Source organism: Nesoenas mayeri, assembly GCF_963082525.1.
Source record: "Nesoenas mayeri genome assembly, chromosome: 4".
Lineage (NCBI taxonomy): Eukaryota > Metazoa > Chordata > Aves > Columbiformes > Columbidae > Nesoenas > Nesoenas mayeri.
Genome location: NC_137540.1, coordinates 65329247 through 65349936, shown reverse-complemented (window position 1 = coordinate 65349936; position 20690 = coordinate 65329247). Strand labels below are relative to the sequence as shown.

At 43.0% G+C, this 20690-nt stretch overlaps 2 protein-coding genes across 5 annotated transcripts in view; one reads left to right on the top strand and one right to left on the bottom strand.

Moving 5' to 3' along the window:
• Nucleotides 1–349: 349 nt before the first annotated feature.
• On the top strand, nt 350–2021 carry CFAP184 (cilia and flagella associated protein 184; the record flags this gene model as incomplete). The annotated part of the gene is made up of 2 exons (XM_080343867.1): nt 350–1183; nt 1467–2021. 2 exons carry the CDS (start codon nt 350–352, stop codon nt 2019–2021), a joined length of 1389 nt encoding a protein of 462 aa, XP_080199993.1.
• Nucleotides 2022–6423: 4402 nt separating this feature from the next.
• Nucleotides 6424–20690, bottom strand: part of TBC1D14 (TBC1 domain family member 14) — a 70706-nt gene continuing 56439 nt past the window's right edge. For all 4 annotated transcript variants that reach the window (XM_080343954.1, XM_080343955.1, XM_080343957.1 and 1 more), the window contains 2 exons: nt 13301–13559; nt 6424–9823 (listed from right to left, as the gene is read on the bottom strand). In XM_080343954.1, coding sequence (XP_080200080.1) covers nt 9758–9823; nt 13301–13559 — 325 coding nt within the window. In that variant the 3' untranslated portion in view covers nt 6424–9757. The remainder of the gene's footprint in view (nt 9824–13300; nt 13560–20690) is intronic.

Sequence of the window (20690 nt, the reverse complement as noted above, 5' to 3'; positions counted from 1 at the left end):
CCCGGCACGGGCAGCGCCAATGGCCGCGCGCCCGGCGGGCGGAGCCCCGCGACGGACAGCCAATGGACGCGGAGGGCTCGGCCCTCCTCTCCCATCTCTGGCCAATGGGGCCAAGGCGCCTGGGCGCGGGGGGTATTGAAACAAATGAAAAGCTACGATTGGCCCACAGGTATCCCTCTGCCCTTTCCTGCAGCCAATCGGAGAGAGGACCCCAAGCGACCCCGCTGCTGAGTGGTGGTCAGAGGAGAGGGGGCGGGGCCGAGCCGGCGCCCGGGGAGAAGGGCGGAGCCACCCGCCAGAGCCGAGTCCCGTTGCCCGGGCAACGGGGGAAGCGGGGAGGAGCCCGGCCATGGAGGCGGTGGCAGAGCCGGAGGAGCTGAGCCCGGGTGCCCCCGGGGAGCCGCCAGGGCCCGAGGTGCTCGACGGGCCCGGGGAGCCCGCGGAACCGAGGCCAGAGGAGTCCGCGGAACCGCAGCCCTGCGAGCCAGAGAAGCTGGGGCTGGAGGAGAAGGAGCCGTCGGGGCCCTCGGAACCGTCAGAGCTAGAGGTCGCGGCGGGATCGCCGGGGCTGTCGGTGGCCGAGCCGCCAGCCGGCGGTGTCGGGGAGGAGGAGTCGAGCAGCGAGGACGAGTCGGCGGGCGCAGCGCCTCCCGCCGCGCCGGCTGAGGAACCCCCGGCTCCCCCGGCCCCGGCCGTCCCCGGCGGAGCCGAGCAGGGGGGCGGTCAGGAGGACTCCGCGGAGGAGAGCGAGGAGGAGCGGCAGGAGCGGGACGAGCTGCTGGAGCAGTACGGGCAGCTGTCGGGCGAGCGGGACCGGCTGCGGCAGGCCAGCTCCCGCCTGCAGATGCGGCTGGCGCAGCTGCTGCGGCTGCGGCAGGGAGCGCGGCGGCCCCGGGCCGAGCGGGGCTCGGCGCAGCTGTACGGGCAGCTCCTGCGGCGGCTGCAGGAGCTGCGGCAGCAGCGGGAGCTGGTGGCCGCTGACTGCCGAGGCCGGCTGGAGATCCGGGAGCGGGCCGGCGAGGAGCGGCAGTCCCGGGCCCAGGCCGAGTGGACCGTCTTCCAGGCCCGCAAGAAGGCGGTGACCGTGTCCAGCCTCTGTCGGCAGCTGGGCGGGGAGGCGGCGGCGAGGGCAGCGGCACACATCCAGAACAGGGAGTGGGACAAGGAACAGCGAGTGCGGGAGGTGAGGGCCCGACCCCGGTGGAGCTGTGGCTGCAGGCGTCTGTCCCTTCTCTGCCTTCTCTTGTCAAAAAGATTGCTGCAAGTCCAGCATTTTCCTCTTGTTAAAGATGGGGTAATTTCTTCCACTAAAAGCACTTTTTCAGTATTAACAGAAGATGTGTGATGCTTTTCTCCCCTTGCAGTTTTATTATTGTCATGGCTTATTTGAAATGGAGGCACTTCTTCTCTGGCAAGGCAAATATTAAAGAAATAGAGTAATTAATCTTTTATTTCTACTCCTCTAGGCCCGTGTGGAAAACATCAAGCTGAAGCATGAAATCCAAAACCTTGAAACCACCTTGAAAGCTCAGGCAGAAGAGGCAGAGGGTCAGCCTTTTGTGGACTTAGAGCAAATGAAGAAAGAGAATCAGAAACACAGCAAAAGGGTTGATGACCTCAGTGATGAAATCCTGAAGCTCAAAAAGAAGGTAGCAAATGCAGTACATATTCTCAGCCAGTTCAGGGAAAAACTACAGTTTGTGGAAGCTGATAATGCAGGCAGAAAGGCTGAACTGATGGACATTGAGACCGACTTGGCACAGAAGAGAGACGTTCTGACCAAAAGCAAACAGGCCAGAGACAGACTGCGGAAACTCAATTTGAAATTGCAGCAGCAATGTGGGTTGCTTGGAAATGAGATATTGCTTCGGGACTTTGAGGAGAAGGTGGATGCTGAAGAGCTGCTAAGTCAGCAATTAGAAACACTGAAACGTCACCATGCTGGGCTAATTGTTACTTGTAGGGGAATTCAGAACAAGATCAAGAAAGCCAATTACTCTGTTCTTGCTGAGGACAACTGAAGAACATATGGAAAAGAAATAAACAAAGGAGTTTTCTATCATTCCCATTTTTAACATGCTTCTCTTTGGTAAGCCCTGGGGAATATACTACACCGCACTCCTGAAAAAGCCTTTTCTACATGATGTGTCGATATTCAATGAAGAGATTACCGTAGTTACTTATTTTGGATGAAGCCATATACATATGCCTATCTTAAACAAACAAAAAGCTACAGCCAAAAGCCTACCCTGTTAGAAAACCATCTTAGCATTCAGTTCCTTAAGATCATGGCAATACTGTTTAAGCAGAGCACTCACCACACCCTAACTCCACCCTCTCTGCGAATTTCAGAATATATCAACTTCATCTGTACAATAAAGACACCTGTCTCTGGGCACACAGTGAGGGGGATTTTCAGAGATGTGGCTGAGAAGTGGAGAGCAGCTTAGTGACAATACCTGACGTGACTCACAGCCACTGCTATAGAAGCACTGAACCACTCACCCATTTTGAAAATATACTTGGCTGCCAAGTTTGCCTTGGTGGTGCACAAGAAGAAAGGTTAATTACTTAAAGAGCTATTTTCATAATATAAATATATACATAAATCTTATTACTCAAAACTATAGTTTTAAGCTTTTTGGTCTTTCAGGTTCTACAGTTTTAAAGGGCACTCTTCCTTGTCCTCCGTATTCATGGCGTGTGATGATGTAAAGACCAGTGCGAGCCCATCACTCTTTCGGCCCCCTCTGCACTGCTCTACTGTAGTGTATCAGAATTCCAGGAAAAAAAAGGTTGAAGAGAAAAGGGAGGGAATAGTTTGGGTTGGAAGGGACCTTCAAAGGTCATCCAGTCCAACCCCCCTGCAATGAGTAGGGACATCTGCAACCAGATCAGGTTGCTCAGAGCCCCATCCAGCCTGGCCTTGAATGCTTCCAGAGATGGGGCATCTACCACCTCTCTGGGCAACCTGGGACAGTGTTTCACCACTCTTACCATAAAAAAAAAAAATTCTTTCTTGTATCTAGTCTAAATCTATCCTATTTTAGTTTAAAATCATTACCCCTTGCTCACAGAGCTTTACTTACAGGAATCAGATTCCCCTTTCAAAATGATACATTCTTTAAAGTCCCATTCCCCATGGCAACCAGCAACTGTGTGACTGATCCATATCCTGTAGCTCTTGTTGTTGCTATTGTAGCATTGTTTTTAAGGTCACAGAATCACAGAATGTCAGGGATTGGAAGGGACCTCGAAAGATCATCCAGTCCAATCCCCCTGCCAGAGCAGGAACACCCAGATGAGGTTACACAGGAAGGTGTCCAGGTGGGTTTTGAATGTCTCCAGAGAAGGAGACTCCACAACCTCCCTGGGCAGCCTGTTCCAGTGTCTGTCACCCTGAGAAGAAGTTTCTTCTCATATTTAAGTGGAACCTCCTGTGTTCCAGTTTGTACCCATTGCTCCTTGCCCTACTGTTGATTGTCACCGAGAAGAGCCTGGCTCTATCTCCGTGACACTGACCCTTTATATATTTATAAACATTCATGAGGTCACCCCTCAGTCTCCTCCAAGCTAAAGAGCCCCAGCTCCCTCAGTCTTTCCTCATAAGGGAGATGCTCCACTCCCTTCATCATCTTTGTTGCCCTGTGCTGGACCCTCTCCAGCAGTTCCCTGTCCTTCTGGAACTGAAGGGCCCAGAACTGGACACAATATTCCAGATGTGGTCTCACCAGGGCTGAGTAGAGGGGAAGGAGAACCTCTCTCGACCTACTAACCACCCCCCTTGTAATACACCCCAGGATGCCATTGGCCTTCCTGGCCACAAGGGCACAGTGCTGGCTCATGGTCATCCTGTTGTCCGCCAGGACCCCCAGGTCCCTTTCCCCTGCACTGCTCTCTAATAGGTCATTCCCCAACCTATACTGGAACCTGGGGTTGTTCCTGCCCAGATGCAAGACTTTACACTTTCCCTTGTTATATCTCATTAGACTTTTCCCCACCCAACTCTCCAGCCTGTCCAGGTCTCTGGATGGCAGCACAGCCTTCTGGTGTGTCAGCCACTCCTCCCAGCTTCCTGTCATCAGCAAACTTGCTGACAGTGCACTCTATTCCCTCAGAAGTATGGGATGGATGTCAAGAATATAGAAACATTTTAGGCCAGTAAAATTTTGGAGCTCACCATAGGGAATGTTCTCATCACTGACGTAACCACAGCCTTCATAGGTGCCTTACAGACCACCACCAGCTGATGGACCCAGTAATTTAATCAGCCCTACTTCAGTTAATTATTAACCTCTGTGTGTCATACCACTACTTTGCCTAGAGAGACCAGCAACCTTTAGTCCCATTTTTGGTAGTCAGAGCTGGGTATTAAAAGCTCAGACTTAAGTGCTCAAAGGCTGTGAATTTTGCAGGAAAGAAGCCACATCCCCATGGGAAAGAGCAGGAGTGGCATCTATAGTTTTCTACAACAGGCTGGAATTACACCCCGTGGGACCAGTATTTATCTGAGCTGCTGGTTCTAGTTTCAAACTAAGTTGCACATGCATTTAAATGAAGTATGCAAGTCACTGAATACACTTATATAGGGATAAAAAGTAGATAAACTTACAAAAAGGCATCTCTAGGAATTTGCTGCATCTTTTAAATCATCTCTGAACTAGGTTTTCTGAATTGCCTGAATGTTTAAAAGACAAACATACTTGAAGTGGTTATTACACTACTGAAGGTTTAAATCTTGTTCTTGTGTGACAGGGAAATGAGAGAAGAGTAATTTCTTTCTGCAGTCACGCAGGAGCAATTTGGTTATATTCTCTAAGGTCCTTCCAGTTCTGCAGAACTATCGCATAAACACAGTGGAACAGCGCAGGCTCTGGTTCTGCCCACAGCTCGAGCACTCTGGATCTCCAGCAGCTCACACGCTCTACTCATGAAGAGACATTACATTACACAACTAACATTCAAAGACTTTTTGCAGTTACAAGCATAACTGCCAACCACTTTCTTTAAAAAGAAGACACCAAAATCAGTACCTTTCATTGTAAGCCGTTACCAAACGCGAGCTCTTCTCCTGCTGCAAGAGTAGCTATTGCACAAGCCGAGTAGCCTCCTGGTGCTCCACCAAACTGTTTTCAGTAAATAATTAAGGTTGATCAGCAATCGTCTCCCTAAGAGCAGTTACTTTTACCTGTTTTAACATCCTGCAAATTCCTGCCATGAAAATTCTTACACTTCTTGCTGCTTTTGGCTTAAGGCAAATAAACCTTCCTTTAGCTTCTTCAACACCATCAAGCAACAAATATAGACAAAGGGAGGAGGAGGGAAACCAAGTCTTAGATGCTTTTGATTAATGCGTGTTTGACATCTGGAAAAGGCAAGAATTTAGACAGCAAATAAGCATATGTGATCATGTATTCCCTGAACTGAATTATTTCTACTGGAAACAAATACTACTAATGTATTTGCTTAAACTTCACATGCTGTCTCCAGGACAGCGCTGAGCTGTTGACACTGCCCACTGCTACCCTGGCTTTCCAAAGCACCATGGGGATGAAGGTCAAAGATTATTCTGGTTTTGTCCTATAAATATAGGCAGACATTTCGTCAGGAAGCAGTAAAGACAAAAGTCTCTTTATTTCCTAATCGCATGTGCCTGCAGGCAGGAAAGTATTTCACTTCTCTTCCAACAGATCGGAATTAGTACTGGGAAAACAGGTAAGGAAAAGTAAATCTCGTTTTGAACAATTTTATGCAACTCCTGTAATGTATACGATATAAAACTTTATTGGTATCAAATTGGTATAGGCTTATTGAAAGCAATTCTGATTTTACACTCTAATCCAGCAAATCAAAAAGTAAAATACTTTGGTGCAAGGAAGGGAGAGACATGTTTACCAGAGGAACTAGAACCGTGGCAGCCAAGTCTTTGACTACGTTCCGCACGTAGTCCTGTTGCACAGGTGCTGTCTTCTCTCTGCTTTTATTTATCTTTTATTTGGTGCTTCAACCTTTTGTCAGTTAAGTAAGCAACTGGAAACTTCTCCACTTTACTCTCGGAAGTTATGCCTATGTAAGAATTCAAAAAATACTGCCTTAAGTTGAGCACAAAAATGTCTTGTGATTATGAAACTTGCAATAAACCAAGATTTCTTACATAAAAACATAGAAAGGATAATGTATTCAAGCATTTCCAAGTTCTGTGCATCTCACAAAGATGCATTCACGTCTTTTTTTAACAATAAACTTATCAGATCTTAGACCTAGTTCAGAGAAAGGCGTATGAAATCGATTAAACCACGGACACCATTAAGTAGTGAATCTTCTAAATGTCATGTGTACTATAACAAGTATTTTAACATGAGAACTTGGAAAGCAGCAGGAAAAAATCTTCCACCTGCAATATTTAAATGTCCTGAGGTCCAGATTTCGGACAGACAAAAACTGCTACAGAAGCCTGTGAAGAAAGAGACAGGTACTTGAGTTTTTAACTTCCGAAACACACTGATGATAGGTGATTAAGATAACTTTACATGACTTTATTTAACAAAACCATATATTTACAGTTGAAAAAAGTTCCAGTTTGATACACATATCTAAACAAAACAAACTTGATACCTACATAAAACCAATTTAAACATGATGTACTGGGGATGTATCAACAGTTCTCTGTATGTCACTCTAATTTTTTTGGAAAATAAGCTGTTACAAGGTACCTTTTTTTTTTTTTTTCCCAGATGAAATTCTTTACTAAATGAAATAACATTAATGACTGATTGCTGATTGAAGTTGCAAAACGGCTTTATTATAAAGTGCAGGTCGTACAGAATTCCAAACCTGGCTGAAGTCTCCTGGTTTCTCTGATCTGCTGTATGTACACTGGTAGGTAGTTGCAGACTTAAGATGTATTGCAGCGTTTTTATTTTTCCTTAAACCCACGAAGAAAATAAAGGTTGTTTGATGGGGACACTTGCTCAATGAAAGAAAATCTCATGCATCTTGTTACAGATACTCTCAAGCACCTGAACAATACAATTGTCGAAATTTTTATGCAATCCCTGAATTTTTTACAGAAATCTTCCTTAATGGCTAATTAAGAGATTTGGTATGCTGCAACAAACCTAAAAAGCTCAGTGGCAAGTAATTCTATGCCCTTACAACTCATCTTTTTATCAAAATTCAAGCATTACCTTCAAATCAAGTTACAGAGAAGTTGGAACAATTGCATCTTTAGGCAGGTGATTATTTTTTTTTCAAATGTATTTAGTTTGAAAACAAACTGTGCAAAGCTCCTTATTGCATTGCTTTTCTTCATTAAAGAACATACCTTATATACACAAAGAAATCATTTAGAAAATATATACATCTTCTAAGAACAGAAAGATCAAATCACAGAACAAAATAATTACATTTGCAAGTAACAAACAGTGCACAAGTGTTGCAGCAGGTCTTCTCCCCCCAGCTATGCCCATTTTCACTGTTACATTCAACATCTTATTGAGAAGAGAAAAAGGAGAAGAGGCTGTGGATGGCTGCAAAGATACCTAACAGCAAAAGAACGCATTTTAGCCAGACAAATGAGCCACACTTGCAGACTTGGTTTAAAAGGAACTACAAATCTAGGTGCAATGAAGACCTAAATCACAAAGCCAGTTACAGTACCACCTGAAACTGTGTACTGAGGGAAAGCTGTCTATGTGTTTAATAAATCATTTAAAAGCATAGTGCAAATGTTTCAGATTGTAGGCCTCTCATAACCTTCATGGAAAGGCATATTTGTTGTCGTAATAGAAAAAGTAATATTAAAAAACACTTACTGACCTTCCAGCTTTCTATTGCACCTCACAGCAGTGTAGCAATACAAGTACCGGTCATTGAAGGAACAAAGATTTACAAATTCTGGGAGAACTAACATTTGTTTCATATCAACATCTTGATGTCTGTTTTCAGTAAGTGATGACCTAGAAGTCTTACGGAGGAATTAAGACGGCCACCCAAAAAGCCCATCCACTATGCCAGGTAGACAAAGCGGACAGGAAAAGAGGCCAAGGAGGTATCAGATCTGCACGCTGCATTTGCATTACTCATCTTCCAAAGTGATCACGAGTCCTCAGCAAGGAATCTTGATCTCACTCTTTTAATAGTACAGTCAAACTGCCCCTCGCAGAAACAATGTTTGTACTGAAGGACAGCATTTTGATTGAGTCCTACAGTCCTTTATATTGTATGTTGAGTTGATCAGTGTACAACTGTTTTTCTCATTTTTTTAAATTCAGACAATGCCAAATTAATCAGCATAAACCAGACTGAAGAGCATTGGGAAACAGCTGACCATACAGCTAGAGGATTTAGTAACGCCTCTTTACAGTTAACACAAATATTGCTTCAGTTAGTTTCCCTTTTCAATGATCCTCATTATTTATAAAATAGATTTTACACTATACATTATGCAAGAAACATCCTTGTAAATCAGAGGCACTCATGATTTACAGTTCAACATTGATCTGAGTGCAGAGGGGATCTAAGCTGTATAACAGAACTACACAGCCACAGTCTGCCCCCTCTGTAACTTGCTCCCACGTATTAGAGGCTGGATAAAACACTAGGAAACAACAGCTTTGGTAGTATTTATCTGGTGCATTTCCCAATAAACTTCTTTCACTTGTCACTACGTACAGATCAGCTCCACATCACGCTTTCCCGCTGTGGCAGCAGCGGCTTCAGGAGATCCCACACAACCTTTTATTTTCAGCAGCAAGGCTGGCTCACCAAACTTCTCCCCTACACCCTTCCTCCTCAGTTTTGCCAGTGAGCAGAGCTGGGTTTAAAGTAACTATAAAAAATGCTTGTAACCATTTCTCAATTCATCTGCTCAGCCCACAGTTTTATCAGCATGACTGGAGAGACGGCACAGGAGTAAGTAGCTGGTAAGCAAAACAGCACTGTCCCAGAAGAGGGAGGCATGGAAACATACATTTAGCAGTATGTCACCCTGGCTTTTAACAAAGGAAAGAGAGTACAATTGAGAAATGATGCCAGCTCAATACTAGAAACCCCCCAGTGAGTTTGGAATCTAACCTGATTAATGGAACGTCTTCCACATGCATCCAGATTGGAAACACAGCTCTTCAAGGCATCTTGAAGAAGAACTGGTTCTGTACTGCTAGCGTGACCTCTGCATTTACTTTCTACTTAATTTTTGAAAGAATGGAATGTAATTCTATGTCTACATGACTTCTTTGGCAAATGGGACCCACAACCTATTAAACAAGAAGCATTTCTAAAGAAATGGTCCTTACATCATTTAACTACAAATTCCAGCACCAGGTATTTAAAACCCAGATCCAGGTTCTGTTACGGGTATGGAAAGTAGATCCTGTCTATTGGGCAATAGCTCTCAAAGCAACTGACATTGCTGAATGTCTGTCCAGTCTTTTAAAAGATCAAAGAAAAACCTTAAAAAAACACCTTAATATTGTTTAGTTTCACTGCCCTCATCAGAAGTACAGAATGTGTAACACTGTCCACAGCAAATGCTCATTCCACTAAAAGTTTAAGGCTAAGCCTAGGTTTCACTTATAAGGGTTTTATCCCCCGATTTGCCCCCTCCTCTTTTTTCCTCTCTCCCCTTTAAGGCTATCCTACTACCAAACAAACTCCGAAATAACACTTTGATTTGTAGGCTCACACATGTCAAACCGTACTCAATACTTCTGCCACTTTAGCTCTTTGTCCGCGAGTCACTGGAGGCAACCATAATTTAGCGTTTAAGTGAAGGACTTCCTTTTTCCATTTCCCGGTTATCTTTCTGCAGAGCAGCCAGTATCTAGACATTTCAAGGAATGAGAAAGAGAAAAAGTATTAGATTTAAAAAGCTATTCAATAAGTCATTGTCTGAAGAGTTTTCAATTTAATTATCTCTGAGCAGCACTATTTTAACTGTTAAATATTAAATTTATTATTAGTAATTTACAAAATCTCTCCACTGATGGAGACCATTCCCGTGAGTCCTTGTGGCATGGATATAAATGGATTTAACAAAGGTTTAAGCTCACTCTCCCCCAACACACACTTATGAAGCTCGGAGATGAGATTCTTACCCAGATTACACAAGTCTAGTACTATTAAGTGACGGTGCCTGAGGAGAAGGTATAATTCTCAAGATAAATGGTCTGTGTGAAAACACGGCAAGTGAGCAGCCTGAGCTGTGTGATATCATCTAAGAGTTCAGGCCAGAATTACCTTAGCACTGACTGGTGCTTGTCTAGAGCACATCACTGTCTCCAGATGTGCTTAGATCCTTTTCTGAAGCAAAAAGTCCGCATTTGCATCCACACTGAAAATTTTTATTTCCTATTATCCAATGCACAATTTCATTTTGTTAGCCCTCATCTAGAGGGCAAAATGATCGCCAGTTTCTCATGCTGCTTAACATACTCCCTGCCCCATAGTTTGCTGAAGAAGTCCAGCAGCATCCGCAAGAATCACGCTGGAATCGAACATACTGAGGGCCACTTCATCTCAAATAAATGCAGTTACAAGTAAGCCTGCTGGATTCTCTCTGATTTCAAAACAACCTCTGTGCCACCTGAGTTAACAGCAGCTGGGGCTAAATCACTCACAGGGCAATCACACAACACTGACTATGCTTTAATTGCTTTAATGCAAAAGCATCCTTGGCTGTTGCAATGAAAGAGTCCACCATGGCTCTGAACAGAGCCACAGCTGGCTGGCTGATGGGCAGTTTCTAGAACTGCAGAGATTTCAGTAAGGTCCTGTTCACAGAGACTCAGGGTAAATCAGCAGCTACTCAATCACATGAGCTTATGAGAGTTTCAAGTGCCATAATAACAATGTCCTTGGTAGAAATAAAATTAACCTCTTTAAAGATTCGGACAATTACACAAAAATACGGATGCAGAAAAGCACAGACATTAAGCCAACTAATAAAGCTCAGATTCTTTAGTTATTTGGAAAACTTTATGGAGCTAAGATTTGGAGTGCGCAGATGACAGAAACGCTAAGCCCACAGTCCGGTCTGTTCTACCATCTCTATTTCTCTGCTGTTGATGACAAAGTGTAACGACAGCCACTCACATTTCAGACTAAGGCTGTATTGGCACAGTACCCTGCAGTTCTTTGAAGGTAATTCCAGATGGAAAATAGGGCTTGCAGGTTTCCTACTGATAACCAGAGTAATTCTTACCAGAAGTGCCATGTCTGTGATTTACTAGGACTCCTTTCAGTCTTTAGTTTCCTGATCACATTGTCAATGATGCAAAATGGAGTAAGATGGAAAATATACACCAGTCTGTCTGAGGAGGGAACCAGGACCATGGGATTGAGACTCATAAGGAGCCCGTAATATTTTAGACCAGGCCCTACTTATATAATCATGATGCCAGAATGTGACTCACAGGATACCAGGACCATAATTACCATGGTACAGCAAGATGAAAGGTTCAGTAAGCAGGTGTTTTCCTGAGTACCAAATGCAACTACTGCCGAGATGTGCAGCTGAATGTGACCAAATACACTCCTACAAAGAAGTGGTACCACAAGCTCTGCTCCCTGCTTATGCAGTATGATCACTGTAACCAAACAAGATGATGCTAGAGATGAGAACACAAAGCCCACTTTTCTAAGCTCAAGAACACTCTGCATTCTCTGGCAACCAGTGTCCCTTGTCAGTCAGTCCACATAGAGTTTATTTAACGGTAATGTCCATCACAATGGACATTTATTTTGCTACTTTGAAAAGGCATTTCCCTACAGAAAACACATGGATACTACAGCAAAACATCTGACTCCTACAACTATAATTATCCAGCTAAGAAGCATCCCAGCTGCGGCCAGACTTCTCAAGCACACTGTGTGGGTGTGTTCTGCCCCAGCACTGCTACGAGTCCACCTGTGCAAACAAGTCACACGCTATCAAAAGCTTGTCTGCCCTGGAACAGCAAAGCCCAGGTTTCTGAGTCCAAACTCATCCTGATGAATTTTAAAAACCTCAAGAGAGGTAGGTAGTCACCACAGGTAGCACCTTAATAATAGAAAACATAATCCCATACACTCTTCGTCTTGTTCATGTTTCTAGGTTGGTTCCAATAGTGGTACCTCAGTAAGTACCTGCTAAGTGCATATGTGAGCAAACTCATAGCCCCTACCCACTTTGGCTTAGAAAAGGATGGCAGGCTAGAGAGTGAAGAGGCTTTCTTGATGGAAACTTACTCAGCAATGGAACTATCTGGTGAAGAAAGCCACTTGGTGCAGAAGTCAAGACAGGCAAGAAGTCAGCCAACACCAACCTATGTTGTGCTGTGTCTTAAGACCTATCTGCACCATAGTTCAACAGCATTTTTTTTCTTCATTTCACCACAAGTGAAAACAATCAGACCTTACAGAGCAGTCTGAATGAAGCTGATGATACTAAGGAAGACGATTTGGGCTAGAGTACTTTGAAGGAGTCCTCCTGGTATGATAATCAGCACTAAACCTCCACAGGTGTCACAGACTGAAAACCACTGGCTAAGCAAGACCATTACTCAGGGTACCTGGCAGAACAGGACCACTGTCTCCCCTTCTCTGCAAAGGAAGCAGTGGTAGACTGAGAACTGATTTGGTATGTGATCCTCGTCCACACAAGACATGTTCAAAGAAAGTGAGCCACCTGAATGAGGAACAAGACTAGGAGACTACTTGTAGAGACACTGCTGGCTGAAAAATGTTCTTAGGGACAGAAACAAAGCTGAATCGGTACTAGCAACTTATGACCAAAACCAGAAGGTAAGTTCTTTAAAGCTGGGATTTAGTTCAACTTACAGTGATGAGACTACAATTTTTGAAGTAAAAGCTCCAGTGCAAAAATCCAAGGAAGAAATCAGAGTAGTCAATTCTCTACAGCCCAAAATCAGGCAGACTGGATCCTCAAGGGTATTAAGATAATGACTGTATGACAATGCGTCCCGATGAATTGTCAGCATCTCCCAAAGACTGAATGTATGCTTTTAAATATCAATTTGTAATGCTGCTAGTAGCCTTTGTAATTAATAAATTTTAAAAGTCGTATCATCGACTCCACCAAACGTTTCAATTTTGAATGTTGCCTGACGTCTCCCTTTCCAGAAAAGCTCAAGGAACCCACTCATCTGAATGTATACTAAAAGCACTGAGTGAGCTATATAGTCCTACCTACCTGTAAAATCAAACACTAGCTCTGTTAAAACCTTCTTCCAGATGTTGCCAAACCTCATTTCCATTAGGACAGTAGTCGCGTGTTATCAAAGATCAACATCCTCCTTACCTGAGCCCACTTTTTGTTTCTACTTTGCATCTGAATGGCGGCAATAGACGTGAAGAATTCTTCCGAAGGCAAGTCCTCTGGTAGCTTTGTTAAAAACTGAGCTATATGAATGAAGTCCATTTTGGTCAAAATATCTTCAAAAAGTTTTAATATTCCCAGAGCTGTACGGAATAAGAACTCTTCTCCATCACGGCAGAACACATCCCAGACACGACATGCCAAGTCTAGTGGCAAAGATTTGCTGTACAATGTGAATATCCTGAAAAACACATTAAAATTTTCAGACTTACAGCACAAGAAAAAACATTTTGGACACTCACAGAAGTACACAAACTGTTTTTTAGTTAAGTTTGAGGCTTCTCAAATATGTGCACCTGAATACTTTCTTATTTCGAAAGTACTTCTATTAGTTGTTGCAAAGCAATACATGAAACAACATCAAATTGTACAACAGTTACAGCATCTTGCTATCAGTCTGGGTCTCCAAGTTCAATTTTCTCAGATCACACCAGGAGAATCAATATATATGGTTTAATGACAGACATGTACTGGCCATAAATATAATCAAAGGCATACTTAAACTTATCACTTCGAAGTTGAGGATTGATGCAGTTTTAGCTGTGAGAACACAAAAACATGCATCTTAAGACATAGTGCATCTCATTGTGGATGAGATGAAGGAGATGTGTAAAATCAACTCTGTGTTCTAGGCTTGATTGACTGGCAAAGCAATAATAGCATGAGTTTTGGAGGAAAGACCTGTTTAAACTCTCATGAGTTGAGAAAAACACGTAAGATGTCCAGAGAGAACCCTGGGATAGCTGCAAATATGCTCAGAGTGCTCCAGCAGATATGATCCCCAACGAGTAAAGAGAACAGCAGAACAAGAACTTCCTCCCAGTTGCTAAAGCCGCATTTTCGTTAACTGCCAAGAGCACATTTCTTCCTTCATCAAAATGCCTTGCAGCCAGAAATGCAAAATGCTCCCTACTCCCTCCTGACCCAACACTTTGCTACAAGGCAGAGCAGTTTTCTTTTTCATTAATAACGTCATAATAGCAAGTGAAAAGAATTTAGTTACCTGGAATCATGTCATAGTATTTAAGGGTAAAGAGTTTCAGTGATTTTTTTCCTTCAGAATTTAGAGAGAGAACACTTCTCCAGAGACGCACTGCACAAGAGCTCTCTAAAACTGCAAATAATTCTTTGTCCGGCAGAGGTCGGCAAAGGCCCACATTTCTATACGAGCTTTCCACATCTTTTAACACAAAATCTCTTCTTAAATATGATGAATTGAGCAGTAGTTCTCTTGTGTTTAAGACTCCCCTCATCCCCTCCAACTTCTTACTTAGGAAATTTGGGTTACATTAAAATACTACAATGGAACAGGATATACACACACATATAGAGAGGTATAGAATATGAATGATTTTCATAGCAAATTCTAACAAAGGTTTTCTGCAGTATCTGCTTTTTACTATATAAGATGATTTGAATGATGTGTCATCAAGTATCTGACTTCTCTGTGAATCAGCACACTTCAGGAAAATGGGAAAATACGTTCATTTTACAAGCAGCAATATGAAACTAAACCATTTGCACAAATACAGGTGACAAGTAAATTGCAGGTTTAGGATTTATAGGATTTTCTATTTTTAATTCTCATTGCAATGTCTTTATAACAAGTAGAAATCCTTTACATTCTGTTCTCCAAAAAAGCTAAATTAGAAGTATTAAAATAAGCAAATGTGAGGGAGAGTCTGGGATGAAAAAAACCACTATTGTTCATATATGTCTTTTACATACATACATGACTGTAGAAGAACAGCACAATACAAACCCCTTCTCTGGGTTATTGGCTTATCCTGCCTTGCAGACTTTGTGTACTCTTTCAGCATTTTTGTACAGTCACATGCCACATAAAAACATCTTGCTACAGAACACTGACACAGCAGAACTAAGGCTTTTTATCTATATGGACACACGCAATGGAAGCAGCAACAGCTTTTCCATTTAAAAATAACAGTGTAATAGGAAGCAATTGAAGTGAGTCCTTTCCTGGTCACGACGTAGCAGGCAAACAGCCTGAAACTAGTCCTGGTTAAGGATAAGTAACAATGTCTATTTTTTTAATCCGTTTTTACTCCCAAAAGCTATTATTCTGTCATGATTCAGACCTAACCTGAATAACCCACATGTATTAAATCTGGAACTATGCAGAAAATTAACTGTCAGAAGAAATAGACAGAGCTATTTATTAGAACACTACTTTTTGCAGGAAAAGATTTACTTGCAGCAAAAAAGCTGTCATATCAAATAAGGTAATTGACACTGATCTCTTCATAATTTGGAATGAAGTGCAATTTGCAGGAAATTCGTAAGGCAATTAACTTTCATTAATACTAGCATGGAATTAAATGTGTCAAGCCCTAAGAATGAAGGGGTCCCCTGAAATAAGCAACGGAACAACAGCAGTAATCATTACTGCTAAGAACTAATACAGCACTTGCTCCCTTCAAACGCTTCCTACCAAAAGACATTTTTTAGCAGACATCTGAGCTACTGGTCTGAAACCCAGCTGAAATCGGTTATAGTAATAAAGCAGCTGCTAGAGAACAGCAGCAGCAGTGGCTCTAGGCAGCACCAGCACTACTTGCTCAGGACCTGCTCACGCTGCTGTGCCGCAGGATGATGTGTCTGCAGCTCGCTCCCAGCGCGCTATGAGTCCCAGGCACAGACTACAGGTCAACTAGCACAGACATGGCAGAGGCTACCGGCCACGATCTGTGTGGAAGCAGAGGAAGAAAAGAAAAAGTACCAGATGCTCCTGCTCATGATTCAAGTGGACTCTGAGGTAGAGGCATGAAATCCTGGCTCACGGGGAAGGCGTGTGACCATAATGTTACCAAGAAAGCAAAGCACTGTTACCATGATAACCATATGCCTAGTGTTGTCTTTGCTTTGTTTCTCCTTGTCCCCCCGCTCTTTCCTTTCTAATTAAAATGTCTTCACAAGATACTGTTAGCAACAGCAATGAAGACAGGTATGCCAGATTTTGGATTGACAACTCATACAAATCGACTGATGTGAATCAGATCTTGCACTTCAGACCTTGGTTCAGATCAATTCCTGCACTACACATTTCCCACGTCAGTAACAGCAAAAAAATATTTCTGCAATGTCAGAGTTCAGTTGTGGGAACTGATGAACCAAACTACCTTTTAAACTTATTCTTGCATCCTCCCCCCTTAATCCTAGCACTAATTTTCAGTTGTTACATTTTGCATCAATTTCAGCTATATCTCCTTTGATACAAAGACTGCATCCTTCTAAGTGTTTGTGTATCACTTCATTGTATAGTGGCATCTCATTAGCACTTTCAGAGTTACTGCAATAAGCTTGTTGGTAACAGTTTATTTAGTACAATTTTAAATCACCACAGTTGAAAAAAAAAAAGTGGAAGTATTTTCATTAGGAAAATAAAATCTTACATATTAAGTACTATACAATACTGACTGCAACAGAGCTACTTCTTAGCACTCAGCAAATCTGACTGCATTGTAAAATGTATCAATATATTACAATACAATGTGAGTTTCTGAGAAACTTCCAACCAGTCAGAAGCATCCCAAAAGCCCTGTTCTCTCGCCCAGGAATACTACACAGCAATGGAGTATTTCACTTGATTTCACCCTCACCTGCAGTGACATAAGGATGAGCACACTGTAAATTGGACTGAAGACTCTGATCTTTTGGACTCCAGTAACAACTCAAATTTCAAAAAATCAGAAAGTCACCAGAAACCTTTGGACAGAATTACAGTCCATTTTTCCCTTGCAAAGGAGGCATGCACTCCAAGCATCATCTTAAGCTTTATTTTTTTTGGGGGGTGGAGAGTTACTGGCATGACATGGACTATGTTTTTCTTAATTAAACAGATAGCAAGCTTATAATACTTCACTGGAAGTGCCCACTTCAAACATCCAAAGTGCTTCGGAGCTTTCTCACAACGAGTAAATGGTGTCAACAGAAAGTTAGTGCTCACAGGGCACAATCACAGTCAATGCAATACTAAAGAACCACCGATCAATCCATCAGTACAAACAAAGCCCCTGGCTATAATAATTGCCCAAATCATTTTTCTGGGTAGGGATAAAGAGGTGTTTGTGCAGCAGCAGCAGGCCAGAAATAGACAGCACGTGTCCTTCGCAAATCCACATTCTGCTCTGCTCGGAAGAGCCTGTGGTTCATCAGCTGACAGAGCCGGGAGGCCAAAGCTGGGCTGTTCAGACACACTATTTCCCCCCTATGGGAACCTGACTGCATGTTGCTCTTTACACCCACTCACACTGGATTCCCTTTATATTCTTCAAAAAAAGTAAAAACCTGTCTAGCTTTTCAATTCTTTCCATGAGATTTAACAGCTGGAGTTTGGGGTTGAGGCACGCTGGTCTTTTTTAAGAGATGTCTTATTTCTGGCAAGTATCCACTGATAATCACACCACTGTACCTTTTCATTAGATTCCTAAGTCCTTGGTGTTTTCCAAGCACAGAAGGCAGTAGTGGAACTGAACTGGCAGGGGCGTTCCCCTCCCTAAATCCTCTGCTGGCCCTGAGAAAACCCAAAGCAGCACTGCCTCACCCGCATAGCTGAGCCACCTACATGCACAGCATTTCTTCTTCTTGGAACATACCTCTTCAAAAAATGATTTAAGCGTATACATTTTACTGCTGTTCCCTGCAGCACAAAGGAGACGCCCTGATCGCGCTGTAATTGCGGCAGGAGCAGAAGGGTTTCCCAGCAACTGGCCTGTGCAGCGCAGGCACCAGGGACACGGGCGGCACACACGGCTACGGAGCAACCGCGCCGGCCAGCGCCGCAGCAGCCGCCATCCCCGCGCAGCTCGGAACTAACGCACATTTACATAAAAGTCACGTTGTCAGAGCAAGGTTGTTTCACAAAGATTTTTACCTACCTCCCTATTCAGAGCGACACTGTACCATGTTCTTCCCTGACTTTAACACACTGAAACCACATCCTTATCTCTGCGGAAGCAGTTCTGTTTTTAATGGAGCAATATCTGTACTACAGCAAATTCCTCGTCAGCCATGAGCCACTGGTACCCTTATAAACATTTTCCAAAGTCCTTTAATAGTTACTCACTTGTGTGAACACAGACCCACCTGATTTTTCCTTACAACTTCTCTATACTAATTCCTGGAAGTGATGGAAGGACAGCACATATAAAGTCCAATTCGTTCAGTTTCCAGTGGCCATTTAGAATACATACAATTAAAAAATCTAAATCTGCTTCCTACAGGATTGAAGTACTTTAAAGTAGAAAGTATACGTGTGCACATGGTATATACATACTTATAGACACATGCACACAAACACGTATTTAATTATCATACCTAAATCTTAAACAGTTAAACACCAACTCTGCTGTCTAACAAAATTAAAGACAGAGCGGGACCAGCTGTCTAGCTCAAGACAAGTGTGAAAAAAGTTTAATACAGGATTGGGCAAGACAGCCTCAACCAGCCTACATTCCTGTGCAAGACCAGTGTGTGACTCTCTACGGATGGGGAGGAACACAAACTGTCCTTGGGATTAAAACAAACAGCTTTAACATGGATGCAGGTAGGCAGCAAGAAATGCTAAGGTTTGTCAGTCCACTCATACAAAGACCTTGAGAAGTGCCATCCACAAGCACTCCTGAGAGAAGTGTCTTTCAAGTGCTTTTAACAACACCCACAGAAGGAACGAAAGGGGGTCTGGTGTGCCCCACACGCTCACCCCTCAGCACTTCAGTTCTCTGCTGGTAAGTCTGTTTTTTTAAACCTATAAATCAGAGCAACTGATCACGTAAATGTTTACTCAAGGAAATACAGCAAAGACTAATCTATCAAAGCACAATTGCTGAGGGGGATGTAAACCTTCAACCTTTCATCAAAAGTCTTTTTCTAAATCCCCAATTTGTGGTGTTGTTCCTCAGGATTTCTTCTTTACAACATAAAGCTCAAGGTTAGACAAAGGAGTGACATTAACATGACTGCAGCATGAAGACACACATTTTTAGTCTCTCCTACATAAAAAGATCAACATGACAGGACAACATCATATTAAACTAGCAATCCATAAAAAATATTATAACCTGGTGATTTTAATGCTGTCTATCCAGTTATTCTCCATCACGTTTACAGACTTCCTACTCTGACACCCCTTTTATTCAATTGCTTCTTCCACACAGGCTTTTCACAACATTGTCTGAGGCAATACAATTTCAACACCTTTCCTCTTATCACTGAACATACCAGCCTCTGTCCTCTTGCTTCCCTTCTATCCTATTCCAGTATTATTTTTAGCACCTTCTTGCTCTGTGCATAGATCTAGTTCAGTTTAATATATTCTCAGCCTTCAGTCACAAAAACCTTTCCGATAGTATTTCTCCCACCAAATGCTGGGAGAAATGAGTCTATCCACTACACATCTCTTCATTCTCTTACTTATGTTGCATTAAAATTTAATCCCAGTGTAAAAGCCAAGTCAAACAAAGCCCATATTATACTGTCCTCTGTGCAAGAGGCATACGAAAATCAGGGAACTCAAATAAAACCAGCATGAGGCCTGTACAGATGAACAAGAACCTCCTAAAAAGGAAGCAAAAAAGAGGCTGAAGGAGGGACAGATGACCCTGGAGAAACAGAGACACTGAGTATGCAGGGAAGGGGCTAAGAAAGCCAAAGCCCACCTGGAGTTGAATCTGGCAATGGATGTCAAGGTCAATGAGAAGGGCTGTTTAAAGACACGTCAGCAGAAAAGAAGACTTGAGAAGACGTGAGCCCACTGCTGAACAGGGCAGGGAACCTGGTGACAAAGCACAGGCAGAAGACCATGGTACTCACTGCCCTCTTTATCTCAGCCTTTACTAAGAAGACTTGCCTTCAGAAATCCCAGGTCCTCCAGACCATTGTGAAAACCTAGTGCAAGGCTGCCTCAGGTGGAGGAGGATCACATGAGGGAACATTTATACAAATAAGTACATGCAAGTGCACGGGACCTGGTGAGATACACATATGAGTGCTGAGGAGACTGTCTGGTGCCACTGTGAAGCCACTCTCAATTATCTTTGAAAGGTCCCAGTAATCAGGGGAGGTTCCTGAAAACTTGAAGAAACATATGTCACTCCTGTCTTCAAGAAGTAGGATCCAGGGAACTACAGGCTGGTCAGCCTCACCTCTGTCCCTGGGAAAGTAATGGAAGAAAAACTCCTGGAGATCATTTCAAAACATGTGATGGGCAAAAAGGTGATTGGGAGATGTCAGTATGGTTTTTAAACAACCTGTACTGGGATCCTCCAAATAGGATCTGGGACCACCTTACATT